General features: G+C 39.3%; 1 protein-coding gene across 1 annotated transcript in view; it reads left to right on the top strand.

The window, feature by feature from the left end:
• The window catches only part of prss12 (serine protease 12), a 78,211-nt gene that overhangs the window by 38,840 nt on the left and 17,608 nt on the right, over positions 1 to 21,763 (top strand). Inside the window, exons 8-11 of the mRNA XM_002934254.5 lie at positions 7,031 to 7,172; positions 11,200 to 11,405; positions 16,803 to 16,881; positions 18,664 to 18,786. Coding sequence (XP_002934300.3) covers positions 7,031 to 7,172; positions 11,200 to 11,405; positions 16,803 to 16,881; positions 18,664 to 18,786 — 550 coding nt within the window. The remainder of the gene's footprint in view (positions 1 to 7,030; positions 7,173 to 11,199; positions 11,406 to 16,802; positions 16,882 to 18,663; positions 18,787 to 21,763) is intronic.

Genomic DNA, 21,763 nt, shown 5'->3' with positions numbered 1-21,763 from the left:
CAAGCCTCATTTAGGGTGACATTGATACATGACCTTCCTGAGCAATGTTTTTTGCATTTGTCAAATCCCCTAAAGCTCTAGCTTTCAGCTTTTCCAACTAGAGTAGGCATAAAAAGACATGGCCCATGCCTGGCTGCACCTGGGTAATTATTATGTTGGGTTAAAAACCCCAACATACTGTTCTTCGACTTTGTCTTATTCTTCCGCTTCTTATTATTATTCTTAGCGCCCCCTATTTTCTAAACACTCCTCCTCCTACAGTTTTATGGGTACAACACTCAAACTCTCCACACTTCTTCGCCCAATAGCGGAGCAGGTTGCTTGTGCTTTTCTAAGAGATCCCGCCCCCGTCTTTTTGTGGCGCCGCTCTGAACCCCCCAATTTTCCCATAGACTTTGACAGGGAAGATTTTCAAACTGCTGCCACACTTACAGCTTTGAAGCTGCATCCCCCAAACTTGAATAGCATACTAATGGGGTCACCCTGAATGAAACAGCGACTTTTGCTGGATGACCCCAAAGTGGGAGTGGCCAACAACAGCCAATCAAATTTCACTCATTGACTTTCAGTGGGGAAATTGAAACTGCTGCCAATCTTACAGCTTTGAGGCTACACTCCCCAAACTTGAATCACATAGTCATGGGGTCAGCCTGAATGAAAATATGATTGTTGGATGCCATTCAGACACTATTAAAAACAGGGTCCCCAAACTTTGCACAGTGGTTTTTAGTATATGGTACAGTCCAACCACCCCGTACAAAAAAATGGTACGGTCCCACCCCCCTCCAATAAAATGGTACAGTCCAACCCTCCATCCACCAAAATGGTACGGTCCGACCCCCCTCCCCTCCAAAAAAATGGTACGGTCCAAACCCCCCTCTAATAAAGTGGTATAGTCCAACCCCCCGTCCACCAAAATGGTCCGATCTTTAGTTATAGGGGCTGTCATGAAACGGTATCATTGTGTTGGGTTAAAAAACCCAACCTACTGTTCTTCGACTTATTCTTCCTCTTTTTCTTATTCGTTGTCTTAGGGCCCCGTATTTTCTAAACGCTACTCCTCCTACAGTTTTAGGGGTGCAACACCCAAACTCCCCACACTTCTTCGCCCTATAGCAGAGCAGGTTGCTTGTGCTTTTCTAAGTCATCCCGCCCCCCCGTCTTTTTGTGGCGTTGCTCCGAACACCCCAATTTTCCCATTGACTTTGACAGGGAAGATTCTCAAACGGCTGCCGCACTTACAGCTTTGAAGCTGCACCCCCAAACTTGAATAACATAATAATGGGGTCACCACGAATGAAACAGCGACATTTGATGGATGACCCTAAAGTGGGAGGGGCCAACAGATCAGATGTCACTCATTGACTTTCAGTGGGGAAATTGACACTGCTGCCAATCTTATAGCTTTGAGGCTACACTCCCCAAACTTGAATCACATAGTCATGGGGTCAGCCTGAATGAAAATATGATGATTGTTGATGCCATTCAGACACTATTAAAAACCGGGTCCCCAAACTTTGCACAGTGGTTTTTAGTATATAAAAAAATGGTTTGGTCCAACCTCCCCTCCAACAAAATGGTACATTCTGACCCCCCCAAAAAATGGTACGATCCAACCCCCCCTACAAAAAAATTGGTATGGTCCGACCCCCCCCTCTAAAAAAAATGGTACAGTCCAACCCCCCTCCAATAAAATGGTACAGTCCAACCCCCCCTCCAATAAAATGGTACATTCTGACCCCCCCCCCCGTACAAAAAATTGGTATGGTCCGACCCCCCTCCCTCCAAAAAAATGGTACGGTCCGACCCCCCATCCACCAAAATGGTACGGTCCGACCCCCCCTCTAATAAAATAGTATAGTCCAACCCCCCCCGTCCACCAAAATGCTATGGTCCGATCTTTAGTTATAGGGGCTGTCATGAAACCGTATCATTATGTTTTGTTGAAAAACCAACCTACTGTTCTTCAACTGTTTCAGCTTATTCTTCCTCTTTTTCTTCTTCGTCGTCTTAGCGCCCCCCATTTTCTAAACGCTACTCTTCCTACAGTTTTAGGGGTACAACACCCAAACTCTCCACACTTCTTCGCCCTATAGCAGAGCATGTTGCTTGTGCTTTTCTAAGTGATCCCGCCCCCCCGTCTTTTTGTGGCGCCGCTCTGAACCCCCCAATTTTCCCATTGACTTTGACAGGGAAGATTTTCAAACTGCTGCCGCACTTACAGCTTTGAAGCTGCACCCCCCAAACTTGAATAACATAATCATGGGGTCACCCTGAATGAAACAGCGACATTTGTTGGATGACCCCAAAGTGGGAGGGGCCAACAACAGCCAATCAAATTTCAGCCATTGACTTTTATGGGGAAATTGAAACTGCTGCCAATCTTACAGCTTTGAGGCTACACTCCCCAAACTTGAATCACATAGTCATGGGGTCAGTCTGAATGAAAATATGATGATTGTTGGATGCCCAAAAGTGGGCGGAGCTGTGAACAGCCAATCAGATTTTACCTATTGACTTGGCAGAAATCCAACCTGCTGCCATTCTCACAGTAATAACACCGGGGTCCCCAAACTTTGCAGAGTTAGGCACCAGGTGACTGTGATTCAAGGTTAGAAAAAGTGGGTGGAGCCACCAACAGCCAATCAGATTTTACTTATTGACTTTCAATGTAGAAAAGTCAACCTGCTGTGATTCTAACAGTATTAACACCAGGATCCCCAAACTTTTCACAGTTAGTCACTAGGGGACTGCAGTTTTAGTTTTGAAAAAGTGGGTGGAGCCAACAACAGCCAATCAGATTTCACCTATTGAATTTTATTGGTTTGATGTCAGGGTCCCCAAACTTTGTTTGTCACTGGGTGACTATGTTCAAGTTTCGAAAAGTGGGCAGGGCCAACAACAGCCAATCAGATTTTACCTATAGACTTCATATGTTTAAATTTAAACTGCCATTCTTTAAATATTAATACTAAGGTCCCCAAACTTTGCAAAGCAGAGCCACCAACAGCCAATCCATTTCCACCCATTAAATTTCATCCAATCAGATTTCATACATTGAATTTTATTGGTTTAAATGTAAAATGCTGTCATTCTCACATTATTTATGCCAGGGTGCCCACTGTTTGTCACTGGGTGACTTCGACTCAAGGTTAGAGAAAGTGGGCGGAGCCACCAACCACAATTTACCTATTGACTTTTATTGGTTTAAATTTAAACTGCTGCCGTTCTTTAACTATTAATCCTAGTGTCCCTAAACTTTGCAGAGTTAGTCACTGGGTAACTGCAGTTCCAGGTTAGAAAAAGTGGGCGGAGCCACCAGATGTCACTCTTTGACTTTCAGTGGGGAAATTTAAATTGCTGCCATTCAGACACTATTAAAACCAGGGTCCCCAAACTTTGCACAGTGGTTTTTACTATATAACTGTCATCCAAGGTTAGAAAAAGTGGGCAGAGCCAACAACAGATCAGATTTAATTCAGTGAAAACCATCAGTGACAACGTTTTTCAACCCAACATGAAGTTTGTTCTCAAACTTCCCTTTCTAGTTATTATATGTATTTATAAAGCACTGTATACATATCTTTATATTTGTATCTCTTATATTTATATTGCACTACTTTTATACAGTGTACTTTTTACAATACATTAGGGGCGTATTTATTATGCTGTGTAAAACTAATTCGCCAAAAAAATGGAAGTAAAAAGCTGTGTAAAATAAATGGAAAAGATCGCTATCTGAACGCCGGATATTACGCCGTTATTTTCCATAAGTCTTGGTGGAAGAAAAACCACATAAAACAATTACGCCGATTTTACTCCGTTTTTACGCCATTTTTATACACCGATGCCTGGCGATGTGTGGCGAATTTTCTCCCCATTTTTACACAGCATAATAAATATGCCCCTAATAGTACAGGTGGGGGAACAAACATTGCAATAAATAAATATTTACAGCTGAGACACCAAAGGAAAGAGGGGCATACCCAAAAATTTTGTAATTTAAGTGGCTGGTTAATTTACAAATAGGAGGGCAATATGTGCTACAGTGCATAATGGCTGCACTGTAGCAAATATGCACAAGAAGTAGGATTTAAGGCAGCATTGACCACGGTAACCTGAAGCCACCAGCTTTGAAAGTGGCGGCTGTAAGTGAGTAGTTAGCAGGAGGAGCCTGGGGTCTGGAACCCAGCAGGACCAGGACACATCTGGATCTTTCTCAATATCCCTGAACACCAGTTCAACCCTGTTTATAGTGGGGACAGGAAAGAAGAGGTGGGTGTCTAGGAGGCAGGCTAATTGTATGTTGCAGTATTTTTAGTAGAATAAGGTGGCATGGATTAGTGTTTTAGTAGATTCTTGAAAGAAAAAGGGATGGATATCTGCAATATTGTTAAGTTTAAATGACAGTCTTTGGCATTGATTTTGATGATTTAAGGAGAACTAAACTTTAAATCCAAAATATTAGGCACCTTCAGCAATTAAAATTGCTTACCTGGGCCATTGCTCTAGTTCAGTGGAGTAACTATAGGAAGCAGATCCCGAGCCCTGCACCTCCCCGCAGCTGGGGCTCTTCTATCATCCAGCCCCCTGTGACCTTGGGATAATTCTCCTCTCCCCAGCTGCTCTCCTACCTTCTGGCCAGAGGGAAAATGCAGGCAAGTGGGAGACATGAGTGGGAGTGGGGCAGATTGGGGTATTGACCTCTGTGTGCTGGGCCAATCAGAAGATTTTTTGTGGGGGGGGGGGCGCTGCTCTTGTTCACTAAAAACTTCACTGGCTCAGCATATTTCCGCAGAAGATCTTTATTGCCATAGTCTTCGGTTTCTCCTGTCTTTTTGCTTCAGTCTGGGCTGGCACATGCCCAGGAACTTAAAAAACAAAAAGCCAGCCTTTTCACTCTAGTGTGCATGTCCACGCCCTATGAAAATAAGAGAAAAGAGGAAGAAAGATTGTGCCCAAAAACTTCTGCAAAAGTTCTTAGTTGGGTCCTGGTCCTGCTGGCTTTAGTTTTCTGGAGAAGCCCTGGCACAGGGTACCAGGTAATCTATTACAATCACCAGGCCCGGATTTGTGGAGAGGCCACAAAGGCCCGGGCCTAGGGCGGCAGAAACCTGGGGGCGGCATGCCGCCCCGCTGCACAAAGATCTAAAAATTTGTGTTCCCATACGGAGCAATAGAGACTTCTCCCCACTGCTCCGTATGCAAGTCAAATTTGGCCTATGGCGCATGCGCGCTTGCAACCCCCCCGCTGTTCGCGCATGCGCGTGCACCCCCCTCGCTGTTCACGCACGCGCACTCGGGGGGGGGGGGGCCTCGGGGCGGCAAATTTGTAAATCCGGCCCTGACAATCACAGGGGGGAAGTGCTTAACACTTGGCACCCCTCAGTGAGACTTTAGTTCTCCATTTAAGAATTATTTAGGGAGCCATACTGAACTAGATTAATGAGATTGCTATTAGTGGTAATTGTAAAAGGCAAGGTAAACACCAGACTGCATATAGTCCAGCAGATGTGTGTTTGAAGAATGTTAGTTATACTTGACAAGACTTTCCAGAAGTTTAGAAGCTAAAGGGATGACTCATTAAAAAGAATATGTGAGTCCAGTATGACCTGTGTGAATAAAGAGGGAAAAAGCTCAGAATTTCTAAATAGAGGAACGAAATATATGTATAAGAGCTAGATAAGGGCAGGAGCACAGTGTAAGAAAGTTAGTCACTGGGTAACTGCAGTTCCAGGTTAGAAAAAGTGGGCGGAGCCACCAGATGTCACTCTTTGACTTTCAGTGGGGAAATTTAAATTGCTGCCATTCAGACACTATTAAAACCAGGGTCCCCAAACTTTGCACAGTGGTTTTTACTATATAACTGTCATCCAAGGTTAGAAAAAGTGGGCAGAGCCAACAACAGATCAGATTTCATTCAGTGAAAACCATCAGTGACAACGTTTTTCAACCCAACATGAAGCTTGTTCTCAAACTTCCCTTTCTAGTTATTATATGTATTTATAAAGCACTGTATACATATCTTTATATTTGTATCGCTTATATTTATATTGCACTACTTTTATACAGTGTACTTTTTACAATACATTAGGGGCGTATTTATTATGCTGTGTAAAACTAATTGGCCAAAAAAATGGAAGTAAAACCTACCCATACTTGGGGGTATATTTATCATGCTGTGTAAAAAGTGGAGTAAAACAATCAGATGCTTTGCTTTGGTTTTCTAACTGTTGAAATCAGTCACCATTTTAACGTATATGGTAAAATCCATTTTCTGTCACTCATGTAACTGTTTCTTTTTTCTTTCTGGTAAACAGGGGGTTAGTTTTACACTGCTCTGGATGCAAGTGAGTAGTAGTGAGAGTACTATGGGGCACAAAATTACTACGCACTTGCTTCAGGGTCATAGCTACACTATGCTGAGCACAGTGCTTCCCAGTCAGGAGACAGGCAGGAAAAGGAAGGGATACACTTTCGGCATCAGAACCACTGTCCCCCATGATCAATTATTATTAACCTGATAGGCTTACTAATATTTACGGTAAAACTTTTGATTAGCTGCCATGTGTTACTAGACCTTGTGTAAACATTGTGACTTTTATTACATATATCAGTTATTACCTACTATATACAGGTATGGGATCCCTTATCCTAATCCTGTTGGGTTTATTCAATATTCAATATTAGCAGACTTAAGTTATGGAGATCCAAATTACGGGAAGATCCCTGGTCCCGAGCATTCTGGATAACAGGTCCCATACCTGTACAATTATTATGCAACAAAATTGTCACTGTTTGCCACCAAACCCTTTGCACATCTTTCGCACAGTGTGTTGCCATTTTAGTATCAGCAAGGAATAGATCAAAGATTTTATGTTTCGTAATGCTAAAAAGTTACAACACAAAAAAAACCCTTTTTATTGTCTTTTGCAATATATTTTATGTAGAATGTTTATAATAACTTTTTGATGCTTATCTCTGTTTGACAATTTTCTTTTTCTCTTTCTGGTATTGCAATTTGTTTCAGGTCCCCCTTTGAGGTTAATGGATGGCGAGACAAAGAAAGAAGGGCGTGTAGAGATTTATCTCAATGGCCAGTGGGGAACTATCTGTGATGATGGATGGACTGATAAGGACGCCTCTGTAGTTTGTCGGCAGCTTGGCTACAAGTGAGTCTTTAGTAAATCGAATTTTTTAGTACCAAAATTATAGAAAACAAAGAAACATCCACAAATAAATGTATTTATTTGTGATACACTCTGCACATCTGAACAATCTGCAATCTATTATATCTTTAGATCATTAGGGATATACAAGCTGAATGGGCAGATCTAAAATACAGTTCAGTAAAATAATCAGGGCTTTTACACCAAAGAAAACATTTTTAGAAGTAATGGATATTCCTGAAAATGTATATTTTCGTTTTAAAGTCAGTTGTTAATAGCCAATTAGAGAACAATGAAAATTAAAAACACTGAGGTCTTCCAATTTTTCAGGCAATCCAAAGGGACTAAAATTGCTGACCTCTCCTCCCAGGCTTATCTTCTGTTTAAATAACTATTAAAGGAAAGGGAAAGGTAAAAACTAAGTAAGCTTTTTTAGAAGGCTAATGTAAATACAGCCATAAGCACTCACAGAAACGCTGCACAGGGTTTCTTTTCTTCCTTTGTGTACACATGTTCTTTGGTATCAGACTTCCTTCTCTCAGAAAAATCCTTCAGAGCATAGTGTGAGTCTGCTCAGTTTGCTCCTCTCCCTCTCCCATCATCTCTCTCACCCCCTCCCAAATGTGCTGTGTAATCTGAGCTACCAGCAGCTAGAGCTGCAGCATGGATGCTACTGAAACCAAGCTAAAATGGCAGCTGCTAGAGGAAGTTTCTAGGACTTTTTTCTCAGGTATGGTAAAGCTTTCTGCGGACCAAATATAGCATTCTAGGTGGCACTAATGTGGCGAATCTATTGGCAGTAAAATGCCAAAATGCCTTTCCTTGGTGGTTTTGGGGGATGTTGGAAGTTGTACTAATAAAGTAAGTTAGGTAATCTCTAAATTGTCTGACCACTTTGCAAGGCTTTTTGAACAGTGTACCCCTTCATCATTGGGTTATTATGGACTTAATTGTATACTCTATTACAATATCAGTCAATGAAAGAAAGCACAAATGAACAACCAAAATTCTATGAAAAACTTGTTTTCTAAATTAGAACTGTACTGTTAGAAACTTAAATAAATATAGGTATCCAATCACAAAGCACTCAAGCATTACATGAAATCAGACAAACTCGTTATCTATTCTATTACACAATGTCTGGCTGCAATCTGGATAGCTGTAGTCAGTTCATGGAAGAAACAGAACCTTTGTTTCTCAAATCTGTCATCTAATAAATACATACATTTGCAAGGCTTATATTTCAATCATTCATTTATACCATTGCTAAGCAGTTTGTAAGGAGTTTGATAACCAGTTATCTATCTCTTCTTAGGTTGCTTTAAAAATGAATATGTGTAGAAATGCCATATTTTACATGCTGACATTTTTGCACAAGCCTAAATGTTCACCATCTCTACGGTAGTAATAATCCAGGCCTTCAAAGTTGCCACAAAAGCTTCTGATCTTGGATTCTGTTAGAAGTGTCAGTGACAATGCACATGCTCAGTGTCTTGCAAAAACATCATGCAGAAAAATCAGGCAGGTCTGTCATATAAGCTGATGCTGCAGGGTTCATTTATTAAATGTATTAAATTAAATAACTGCATGGTTTTCAGAACTACCATACACCAATTATCTGTATTATTTACTATCCTTGTATCATGACATTTATATTCTGTATATACAGTAAATTGCTAGTTGGTTTCTAAGCTCAGGTAAGTGACAGCAGCACAGAGCATGTGCAGTGAATCAGCAGAAAAGAAGATGGAGGGGCGGCTTTTAGGGAGTATTTGGAGTCATAGACCTTCCCTGCTAAAGGGTGGTGGTTGTCTTAGGCTGGTACAGAAGTACAAAGCATAGTGTACAACATTTCTACCCTAGTTAGGCTTTAGATTGTACTTAGGCTTTAGTTAGGCTTTAAATGTACTTGTAATGAAAGACATAAAACTGGTGATCTATACAGGATGATACCAGTACATTCCAACATGCAATGGGAGATAGAGTTTAGCACTACATATACAAATTAAACTTTTAGTTTTCCTTTTGCAAATTGATCTTTCAGATATGAGTATGTGCTATGAATTTAGAAGGTGAAAAGGCAGATGAATGATAGCTCTTAAGCTGGCCATACACTATAAGATCTACTTGTGTGGCGAGGTTGCCAAACAATCTTTTCCCCAATATGCCCACCTAAGGTGGCTGATATTGGGCTAATCCAATCATTTGGACCTAGGGCCAAACAATCATATTACAACAACAGGAATACAATCCACTGGAGCGAGGACTGCATCAATGAGCCGATGCGATCCTCAATCCGATGGAAAAATCAAACCTGGCCAATTTCAGCCAGATAAGAGTTGGCTAGGCCCTTCAAAGGGCCTCATACATGGACAGATAAGATGCCTAATCTGCAGCTTAAATCTGCTTGTGTATGGCTACCTTTAGTGCCTTACCAAGCAACTTTATATGCTTTACGCAGGTGTGTGTTGTAAGGCTTACTGCTACCTGCTACTTTATGAGACAATGTCATTCTTTATGACAAGGGTGCAGACAATTGATATATAGAAGGCAGGGTTGAAGGTACATAAAAATGATAAATTGTTCCATCTTTTTTCAATTTGAACCTTGACTTTCACTATGTTAATGACCCCTAATAAGAGTATAAAGGCATAAAAGCAAAGCTGAACCTTTCTGTTAGATTCTTTTGAAAGTTCTATTGTTCTGTACGAGCATCTGTTTTACATTAAGTCTATGTCCTCTCTTTAATGATTTAACACAAAGTAATACTGAGATTCTGCTATGAATGTGCAAGTGTCATTCTCTTATATAAAACACTCAGAAATGAGCCAAATGCATGATCCAAAGTAATAAATATATAATAAATAATATGGAAAAAAAGAACAGATTGATATAATGAAATAGCTGACATAAAAGCCCTTTGACAACAGCAAACACTAAAGGGTGAATAGGTGAGGAAAGTCCACGTCCTACTTATGAAATGTATGCATTCAATAAGATAAATTGAAAACTTAAGCCATTTCAATAAAAACAGATGTGGGAAAGCTTGCCTTACCTAAATAGCATTCTGGGTGTCTTAAATATTCACTCACAATCTGGCACCCTACTTAAATCTAGAACCTCACCCTCCCCTCGCTGAACCAAACAAAGCAACATTCCCATGACAATGATTAATAACCGGTAGCTAGTGGGATGAAGTATACTCAGTAAGGATCAGGCCCTGCGGATCTCTTGCCAGTGCATAAAGTGCTGCTTAGTTTGCCAAGAGACGGAAAACAGGAGTGAGCTGACAAATGACATTGTCTGGCTCATGAATCTCAGCATTGTTTTTCACATCCCATTTTATATCAGTAATTATTACACACAGCTGTACAATAGGAAAATAGCACTTGCAAACAAATGACTTAAAAATGAAAACAGAGCAGGGGCTTGATTTGTTTATGTTCTAAGTGGATATATTGATGAATAACTTTCTAGTTAGTATTAGCCAAAATATAGAATTGGTGAGTTGGTCAATTGGCCCTGGTTCAAATGTATGAAAAACAGCAAATATCTGTAGTAAATGTGAGCTAACTCTGGGAAGTACAGCTAGTTGTCTATTCTCTGAGCTAATTATCATATTATTAATCATATTACTTAACACTAACATGCACAAACTTGCACCCTATAAGGCCCATGCACTTACATGCTGTGCCTGGGGGAAATGGCTTCTGCAGACTGTTTAGCAGAAAGCAGAAAAGTCAGGTTAAGGAAGTGGTAAGTACAGGGCTTCATAGCACCTTGCATCCATTGGAGATTCCTAGATTGCCTATAGCGCAGACTAGGGGCAGCAGGCTTCCATAATGACCCCAGGATGCCCCTCATAAATAAAAATTCCTGAAAGCTGACAGCACTGTAAATCATGTGCTTAAGAGCACAACCAGAAGAAAAGGGTGTAAAGTCCTAAAAACATTGCATTTTGCCTTGGGCATTGTAAGGGAGGCCCTATATTTTGAATATACTGACTCTGATTTTCTGATTGAACATTTAGGGGTCCAGCAAAAGCAAGGACCATGGCTTATTTTGGAGAAGGAAAGGGGCCTATTCATGTTGATAATGTGAGGTGCACAGGATATGAAAGGTCTTTGGCAGACTGTATCAAGCAAGATATTGGCACACACAACTGCCGCCATAGTGAAGATGCTGGTGTGATATGTGATTACATTATTAAAAAGTCAACGTTTGCTGCAAATAAAGGTATGTACTACATTATGAACTAAACACTGCAGGCAGAAGCAACTACTTGTGGAAGGGGAGGACCATGGAAGCCTTTGTATTCCCATCCTTCACCGATACTTGACATTTCAGTCAAGGCCTCACATTTTTATAATTAATGAGCATTGAACAACCATGTGTACATTTACAGCTGTGTGCCAGAAAATGACAGTGAACAGCCTTGGCATAAACAAAAGAGTGCTAGTTAGATCCTTTAGGTTTGCCATGCCAAAAAAATAACTACTAGTAATGAGCAAATGTGGCCCGTTTCGGCAAAAAAATTGCGAAACTGTTAAAAACTTTTTTTCACGCGGCCACAACTTTTTTCACTTTTTCCTCACTGCCAGTTTTTTCTGTGGCAAGTTTTTGCAGCCGTTTCGCAAAAAAATCCGCCAATGGCAAAATGCAAATCCACGCCTGCTGAAAAATTTTGCTTATCACTAATAACTACATATCTAGCAAATTGTAATAAAAAAGCTATAGAGATTTGGGGCATAATAAGACCATCAGTTGTAGCAGGGCTTACTGTAAACCATCTGTTAAATGACCCACTCAATTTATTAAGTACTACTGTCCATGTTTCACTTCACCATATGCACTGTTCTTCTGCCCCCTCTGGAACCTGTTCTTTATACTCCTTCTTGGTTAAGTAATACTGCAGCTGAAGTCTATTGTTTTTCCTCTCTGCACCCTCTACTTAAAAGAGAAAACAGCCTTTTGCATAAAATTTTGACCCTCTAGATCAGTGCTGTCCAACTTCTGTGGTAGCGAGGGCAGGAATTTTTCTGGCCTATGTGCTGGAGGGCCAAACATAGAAGCCAGTTTTGACCACTCCCTTTTTTAAATCATGCGCACAGTATCACAAGAGCTTTTAAGACCATACTCACATTAAAAGTGGTAGCACAACCAAAAACCCAAATGGTTGGAGTTCACTACAGGGATATTTCCCCCATCACTTATATGTAAAAGAAGAGGATAGCGCAGCAACCCCTAGCACATAAATAAACCCCTTTGGGACCCCCTAACAACTATTTTCAAATGCTCACAAAATCCCAAAACAGACCGCTGCCAGGTTCACCTCCCAATTCCTGCACTGCTTCTATAGCAGTGATCCCCAACCAGTGGCTAGTGAGCAACATGTTGCTCCCCAACCCTTTGGATGTTGCTCCCAGTGGCCTCAAAGCAGATGCTTATTTTTAAATACCTGGCTTTTGGGCAAGTTTTGGTTGCATAAAAACCAGGTGTACTGCAAAACAGAATCTCCTGTAGGCTGTTAGTCCATATAGGGGTTCCCAAATCACCAATCAGAGCGCCTATTTGTAACCCCAGGAACATTTTTCATGCTTGTGTTGCTTTGTGTTGCTCCCCAACTCTTTTTGCATTTGAATGTGGCTCACAGGTAAAATAAGGTTGGGGATCCCTGTTCTATAGTCTGTCTGAGGTGTGAACAGTTCAGGGGCTTACAGCTGTGAACAATGCAGGTTCAGGTTCATAGATTAAAGGGAGGAGAGGTTCATTTGTCCCCATTTCACAGAGCTCTGGTAAGGCCCCATCTAGAAGAAAGGTTTAGATTTTTTTAGAAGGTGAGCAAATACAGGGCCAGAAAAATAGCTGGGAACTGTTCTACTTTGCTCTGGATAACTAGCAGCTAGGCAAGTTTCACTTAAAAGGTTTAACTCAATGGACAAATGTTTTCAAACTATGTTACTATGTCACCTTGTGCTCAGTCAATAGAAACATTAATGCCAGGTGCAAAAAAAACCCTTATGTTTAGAGTACAGTTTGTGTAAACAAAATTTGATTGGTATTTGTACCCAGTTATACACCTAATAATAGTAAATATTATTAGTCCAAATGTGTAACAAGGAAATGTAGAGGGTTTTTATGTTTGTTTATTAAAAGCTTCACAAGAAAGAATTAACATAACTTAGACCGACATGCCGGCCAATAATTTCAAATTACAACCAAAATTCACCCCCCCCAGTCCACTGGCCAAAAGTCCTGATGAAGAACCTGACAATTTGACAAAAGCTGTCTCAGTCCTAGGAAGAGGGCTTGAAAGGATGGTTCACTAAGTAACAGGGTCACAAAATCTCTATGCTAGAAAAAATGTTTTAAACTTAACTATTTTCTCTTCCAAGTACTATACACTGACATTTCTAGTGATCGATGAGAAGGAGATACCCTATGCTCTAAACCTACACGTATATGATTTATATGCTACAAGACCCGTACAATTTCTAATTTTCTGCAGATTTCTTTTTACTTATCACAGCCATTATACTTTTTAGAGGTTGAACAAATATATAACCCGTCTAAGTGTACCTTACAAAGACTTTATGAATTTTCATTTTTAGATCTTGTATCTCATTACAAGCCTGACTAAACAAAAATAAGCAAGAGGAGGATCTGTAACCTAGGACCATGGTACTCTAAAAACTCATCAGAAAAACCATTTAAATGCAAAATGTGAATTCTAGTACAACAAAGAAAGACTGAGATTAGATAATATGTAACACTGTGTTACTTTTGCCTCTTGTTTTTATTAACATAATATTTATTCTTATGTAGTGCTACTAATTATATAAGGTAATGTACCATGTATTTTTATGGTAAAGGCACATCTTTTAAACCCGGGAGAGTGCTTGTTGATTTAATGCATAGGCAGTAGATGTAACTTGTGGAAGGCCACCTAGGGGTCAGAGGAGTTGTTATCTAAATATGATAATAAATTGGGGTGCTATGATGTTTTCAATAGTACCGCTTGGTAGTGTACCCTAAGGGGCGTATTTATTATGCTGTGTAAAACTAATTCGCCGAGTAAGAGAGAGTAAAAAGCTGTGTAAAATAAATGGAAAAGATCGCCATCTGAACGCCGGATATTACGCCCGATATTACGCCATTATTTTCCATAAGTTCCGGTGGAAGAAAAAACGCGTAAAACAATTATGCCGATTTTACGCAGTTTTTACGCCATTTTTACACGGCGAAGCCTGGCGATGTGTGGCGAATTTTCTCACCATTTTTTACACAGCATAATAAATATGCCCCTTGTCGACATGGCAACCTGGTACACACTCTGCCAAATAAGTCTGAATGGATTAACAGTGTACAAGGCACCACACATGGTATGCACAAAAGATCAGAATAGAAGGAAGTAAAAAGAAACTGCATCTCCTCTATTCTTCCTCATCTGCCGATGCAAAATCAACTGGCCAGCATGGTGCATTTGCAGATGAAATTTCCAACATGCCCTTTTCCTAAACTGACCAACATCCATAGTACATGGACATATTCAGAATCAGTGGCAATCTACCATACATGTACCACCGATGATATGAAACTTTGGTTTGTACAATATTATTGGTATGTTGGAACACCTCTACTCATGCTTGAATCCCGAGGACCATATCAAAGGAATATGGAAGGAAAGTATGGCTATTATAAGTGGCAGCTCTAACTGTAAGGGGCTAGTGACTGTAATAGGTGCCATAGCAGCTTCATGTTGTAATACTTAAAACAAAAAAAACCTAAACAACAAAAAACTAAATTTAAAATCAGCCTTTACTTGTCCTTTAAAGATGAGTCATATAAGTAATAGGAATTGTCTGCTGCAGTGCAACTTCCAACATCTCCTCAATAGTCAACCTAGAGGTGAGGATAGGATTCTGAGTGCTGTAGTTCTACAACAGCTAGAAAGTGAGATGGTACCTATTCTCCATATGGACAATATATCCTTTCATCAAGCTTAAAAAAAAAATACACACTATGTAAGTAAAATGTGTAATATGATGACTGTCTAATGAAAATATTACATTAAGATATTCTATTTTGTACCTGTTTATGACTTTTATTACATTGCCTCAAATTATTTTTAAAATGTTTAACAAGGGAGCAGTGTTGCTGAAGATGATGTAATTACCCATGGTACAGTGTGCCTTTGCGGGGTCAAGGATTATCTAAATGAGGCACACCAGGACAGCGGATGGGCTGTAGATTTTGTTTACCATCACTGAACAGCGCAGTAAATCCTCTCCAGTAATGGAAGCGCACAATATGCTAGGTAGCTCCAACTGGGCCGGCATGTTTTCTGCTTTATTTGGTAATTACATACACAAATGCCTTGCACAGTACAGATGGAAAGTACTATAAAAATGAATAATAAAAGACCATAGAGAGCAGGTTTACCTTACACTGGGTATTATTACAACACCAAAATAGAGCTGTAAAGTAAAAAAATGTGTTAATGAACATATCTTTTACACCACATGTGGCAAAGTGCCAGCAGGGCTTCATTCTGGCTCAGTAATAAAAAATCAGCCTCGGAGCTTGCTGCTAAACCAGCATGCAAAATATACTGCTTTATATTGGTTTCTGGTGCTCAGGGAAGTTGGTTTTTCTCTTTATTCTTTGTGTCAAATGGGCTGGATAGTGAACAAAGCTCATTTACTGAACCTGTGAACCTCACAGAAAATACAAGAGTTAATATGTTTCTACTATCAAATGCACTTGCTAGTGGTAATGCACTTTAATGTTAATACTGAACCAACAGCAAACAAATCAGCCATATTTTATTTAACTAGAAACAGCATTCAAGCAACCATATCTGTGTTTTTGGGGATCGCTGTCTGCACCTGGCATAAACCTAATGCCCTAATTTTCCCATAAGATTCTCCCACTGTTGCCCATTTTGGTTTGCTACTAGTGGTGTGGTATATGTTAAACCTGAAAGGATCATGAATACTACCAATTATCCAATATTAAGATACTAAGATAATGTACTGTAAATTGTTTCTTGTCTTAATAGAGGGGCACACACATAGGAGGGGTAATTAAGGGGAGGTAAGGTGCAAATACCTGGTGAAATTTCCCATATTTTTTGTTTGTGCACAATACCCCACCTTTTTCAAAATCTAACAATGTCAGGCCAACTCCTGAATCAGGCATTCTTTGAGCCCTCTATTTTTCCTCCTAATGTAAGTAGGAGTAGCTCCATCCCAAGGCAACACATTTGGCTTTGGGTTCAAAATTCCCCATTAAGCAAACCAATGAAAATTTTAAGGCCAGGAGAAGTCACTATCAAGCAGGCACTAACAAAATGGCCACTGGACAGAAGGTGTAGTAGAGGAGAATATGCTAGATGTAACCACAGAATACAAAGATTCTTCAGGTCTTTTTATCCCATATTTTTTGCTCATAGTCAAGTGCATATGTACCTTGAATATTAGTGTCTCTACATGTGTAGTAATCGGTCTTTTTATGGTCAGGACTTTTTCAGTTGTGTTGCATTGGTGCCAGGTTTCATTAGCTGGGTACAATCTTTCTGTATCTTAAACATATTTGACATTGATATTTATTATTGCATTGTCATCATTGCAGAACTGTCACCACTTGTCTGTGGTTCAAGATTACAACATCGTCGGCCAAAACGTATTATCGGTGGGAAGAACTCTGTAAGGTATGCATGATTTCAATGTGTGTGTGTGTTGGCGGGGTTATAGGAACAGGCTACATATAAATGTTCACAGTCTAGTGTACTATAAGCACACACATATTTATGGGTATATTTATCATTCTGTTTAAAAAGTGGAGTGAAGCATTACCGGTGATGTTGCCCAGGGCAACCAATCAGCAATTATATTTCAACAGTTAAAAACCAAAGCAAAGCATCTCATTGGCAACATCACCGGTAATGTTTTACTCCACTTTTTACACAGCATGATAAATATAACCCCTAGGGGTATATTCATCATGCTGTGTAAAAAGTGGAGTAAAACATTACCGGTGATGTTGCTCATAGCAGCCAATCAGATGCTTTGCTTTGGTTTTCTAACTGTTGAAATCTAATTGCTGATTGGTTGCCCTGGGCAACATCACTGGTAATGCTTCACTCCACTTTTTACTCTGCATGATAAATATACACCCAAGTGTACTAAAAGCACACATGTATGGCACACATAAGGTATATTTAATATAGTGTGTAAGCCAACATCACTGATGATGTTGCCCATAGTAACAAAAAAGCAATTAGATTTGAATGGTCGCTTACAAGTTAAAAAACCAAAGCAAAGATATGATTGGTTGCTATGGGCAGCATCACCAGTGATGTTGGCTTACATACTGGTGTTAGCTCAGTATGATAGAAGCAGTGTCCAATATGTGTGAAGAATGATTAGTAGGCCAAGCAATTACTCATATTAGAAAGTACTCCAGTTAAGTAGAGGTAGTGTCTATGCTTACCACCATAAACAGTGGGTCCAGGTGCACAAAAGTAGACCGGACCTTAAAGTAGAAGTTTTAGGCAGCTTATTGTTTAAAAAAAAGTCTAGTTTATTTTACATCTTAATCAGAAAAATTTAATTTTTTTTTGTGATTATTTAAGAAGTAAAATACGCAAGAATTCTTTTAAAACAATGAGATGCTTAATGTCTTCTACATTTGGGTCCAGATCAGTGCAAGCCTTTCTTACATCTGTTCAAGCAATTACTCAGTCAAGCATTATTGTATTGAATTTACATTAAAACATTTTAGAAAGGCTTAATAGCTGGTCATTTTAAAAGGGGGCCACACCTCAGCACAGGGGTGACACCTTTTGCACATTATTGATTTGTGTTAAAGTGTACTGAAAGGAAAAGGAGAGCAAATTAAATGTATTTACAATGCGGAATAAGTACACCTGGGAAACTGCATTCTCTATGGGATCGGTGCTCACATTTGTGTAGGCTAGATGTTAAACAACACCCATTCTGAGAATTATAAATTATTGGAATTTTTCCCCAAGGAAGAAAGTGGTTGGTTTTTTTCAAGTTATTCAGTACCTTAATTCATAAACAGGAGCATGAAAGATAAAGATGCTTAAAAACAATTTGTATAGAGAAAAACAAAATAAATATATTTCAGATGCAGGTGTTCCATATAATTACATTCTAAAATGCAAAACAATGCATTTGGGACATGCAGGGCTATGGCAGGATATATGTAGGATTAATGGCTCTTTTTCCTGAGGGCACCAACAGAGAAAAGACATCTAGGAATGATTATTTCAGCTCACTTGTAGTAAGTAAACAAAATAATATAGCAGATGTATTTATACCTCATTTCTGCAGATAAATTAGCAAACTATCTGGACTGAGCTTGCATACATACATTACTTGTAGTGTACGATACATGTATGATATGTATCAAGCAAGAACATTTTTCCACTAATGAGCACAAGTGACCTGGATTTCTTTCCTCTCAGAGGGGGCTGGCCATGGCAGGTGGCTTTGCGGCTGAAGTCTTCTCACGGTGATGGAAGATTGTTATGTGGTGCAACTCTGATCAGTAGCTGCTGGGTGCTTACAGCTGCTCACTGCTTTAAGAGGTAAGTCGCCATAGCTAAACAAAATAAAATCTGTTATATCAGAAGAAGAATTCACTTTTATATTTATTTACTGCACTAAATAGAACTTATTATGGTAGTCATACTATGACTGGGTTACTGAGCTGTACCAAGGCTATTCAACTGATGATCAGTTATTTGGTATTAACCCAGAATTCCTGATTCGCTTTTGGGCCCACTTGTGGGCACATTTTGGATCAATGTAACAGAAAATGCCAATATTATCCTGGACTGTTCCAGATTTAGTTAAACTTTTCACCTGGCATATCTCAAAACAACAGTATCGTTGAATATATATGGGGAAATAGAGAAATATATCTGGCAAATGTCACAATAGAATACATAAATCAGACTTAAAGGAAAACTAGACCCCCCAGAATGAATACTTAACCAACAGATAGTTGATACTATGTTAAGTGGCCTATTAAAGAATCTTGACAAACTAGACTATATACAGTATATCAGTAAATATTGTCCTTTTGCATCTTTTCTCTTGAACCACCATTTTGTGATGGGCTGTGTGCTCTCCAAGAGATTACATGACCAGAAATAATGCAGCTCTAACTGTAACAGGAAGTAGTGTGGGAGCAAAAGGCAGAACTATGTCCATTAATTGGCTGATGAGGCCTAGCATGTATGTGTGGCTTTGCTTGTTTGCGTGCACTGTGAATCCTATGATCCCAGGAGGTGGCCCTTAATTCTTAAAATGCCAATTTTCTATTTAGGATTACCCAGTGACATATACTTCTAAAACAGTATTTATACGAAAATGGTTTATTATTGAAGAAGGGTTTTACATATGAGGTGGTTTATGTGATATATTTTTATATAGACCTACATAACATATACCTCATAACATACACCTCTAGTATTACTAGAAAACTTACACACCTGATGTGAGCTGCTTTATACTAGCATATGCCTGCACGCTGCTTTTAGAATATAAAAGGTGCAGTGCCAAGTTTCAGGAGGAGTATAATTCCCCAGTACTGACCCGCACCCAACCTGAACCCACAATGGTTGCCCAAATTTCAAACTGAACCCATCCAACCCTTGGGTCCTGTCACTAACAATCACGCAAGCACATCTATAATGTATGCATATATTTTTCTTTATTCCTGTTTATTTATGCATTCTGAATTTATGCATTCTGAAGAAACTTTGCTAAAATGTTAGGAAAATGGCATTGCTTCTGCCATCTTATTACTGCCCTTCTAGGTATACTTCATTACCTTGGAGAAGATTAGTTATAACTGTAACACCAAGATAATACAACCTGATAATACAACATATCACGGCCATCTTTACCTGTTTTTTAAACAAAAGCCACCCAATCAATTGTGTTCAGGTAAGCCTTAGATAATAAATACAGTATGGATGAGCTGCTCTCTTTAGCATTGAAAGTGGAGGTCTGTCTGTCACCCTGACATTCCCATTGCTCAAATACTGTAATAATCTCTTATTCATGTTATTATTGTACCAGCTAATGCAGTTGGTCTGTAATGCCTTTATGTAAAAGTTTTTACCCCAGTTTTAAGGCTTAAGTCTCTAATATAAAACTAAATGTTTGCTCCGCCACAAATCCTTTCTGTCATTACATTGCCAAACCTGCCCTAATCCAATATGGCACACACTCAGGCTCATTTATCAGCACAGGGCACATTTACGCCTGTGCAGTAACCCCCTACCCCTTGCAACCAATAATATTTTAGCTTTCGTTGTTCTACCTGTACCTAGTTGGAAAATAATACTCATTGATTAAGCCCTGCAAGTAAATCTTGCTCCACAATACAACAGTGCACTGCCACAATCTATATCAGACTTCTAACTTTTATAAAGGCACCTTTAGCTGTAACTCCTATGGGGCCGTATAAAATAAACTTGTTAGATGGTGCCTTTTCAATGTTATGGATAAACTGGTTTGGCCAAGATCAGATCATCAGCACCCAGTAGAATTTCAATTCTTCTTGGGAAGCAGCACATGATGATGCCCCCTCCTGTACATGAGAGATAGGCTTAGTCAAGTATTCTCCAAGTAGTAAAGGTGGGAAGACCCGTGTTATAAGTTTAAATTAAACCACATGCGGTACATTACTGTTCTTCTATTAAATCCATCTTTGTATCCATTTCAGCTTTGTATCCATTTCTTTGTATCCATTCCATTACAAAATGTCACATTTTTGTTCTGATTCTGATAAAGCTAAAAGGCACCTCAGATTTAAAATCTGTACATTAATAAACAGGAAACTGAACAGATTCTGAAGCACACCCTGCCTCCACCATGTATTATTCTTTATTTATAGTATATAGCAGCACCATAATGAGCTACAAGTTCCACTGCTTCAGCAAGTGAGTTGACCTTTATTTTTTTAGTTTTATGATAAAATTATATAGTCTTTTCTGTTGTCAGTGTGTCATTCTGTGTATCTGTATACTGTATGGCATCCTGTATTTGTTATTGTGTGGCTCTGTGTGGGTGTAACGCTGTTTCCACTTGTCAGTTTGTATTCATAATGAAAACAGCAGTTCTAATTAAGTACATGCAGACATGTACTCTAATGAATATCCATGTACAAAACTGTACAGCTCTAAAACCTGTTGCTGTGTTATCCATTATCCTGTGCTTGTTACTATGGATACTGCAATTTACAATAGGGAATGTGTGACATTTGCTTTGTGAGCGTGAATGTGAGCCAAAAAATTGGTAAACCATATGGAAATAGGTAATGACTTCAAACTGCCCAGAATACCAATGTTTTGAGCCAGTTAAAAAATGCAAAAGACTTTTTATGCTAATATATATTTGTTACAGCACTTTAAGACTCTTTTTTTCTAATGATTTTTAAAATGTCCCTTTTTTCTAAAGCAAGTGTCTCTTAAATTGGGAACGGATACCGAGTAGAGTAAACAAGAAATAAACCCCCTGAAGTAGTCCCCAGTATACCTGAGTTCTGACCAG

The sequence above is a fragment of the Xenopus tropicalis genome, chromosome 1 (genome assembly GCF_000004195.4).
Source record: "Xenopus tropicalis strain Nigerian chromosome 1, UCB_Xtro_10.0, whole genome shotgun sequence".
Lineage (NCBI taxonomy): Eukaryota > Metazoa > Chordata > Amphibia > Anura > Pipidae > Xenopus > Xenopus tropicalis.
The sequence above is the reverse complement of the archived record's forward strand: the minus strand, read 5'-3'. Positions and strand labels throughout refer to the sequence as shown.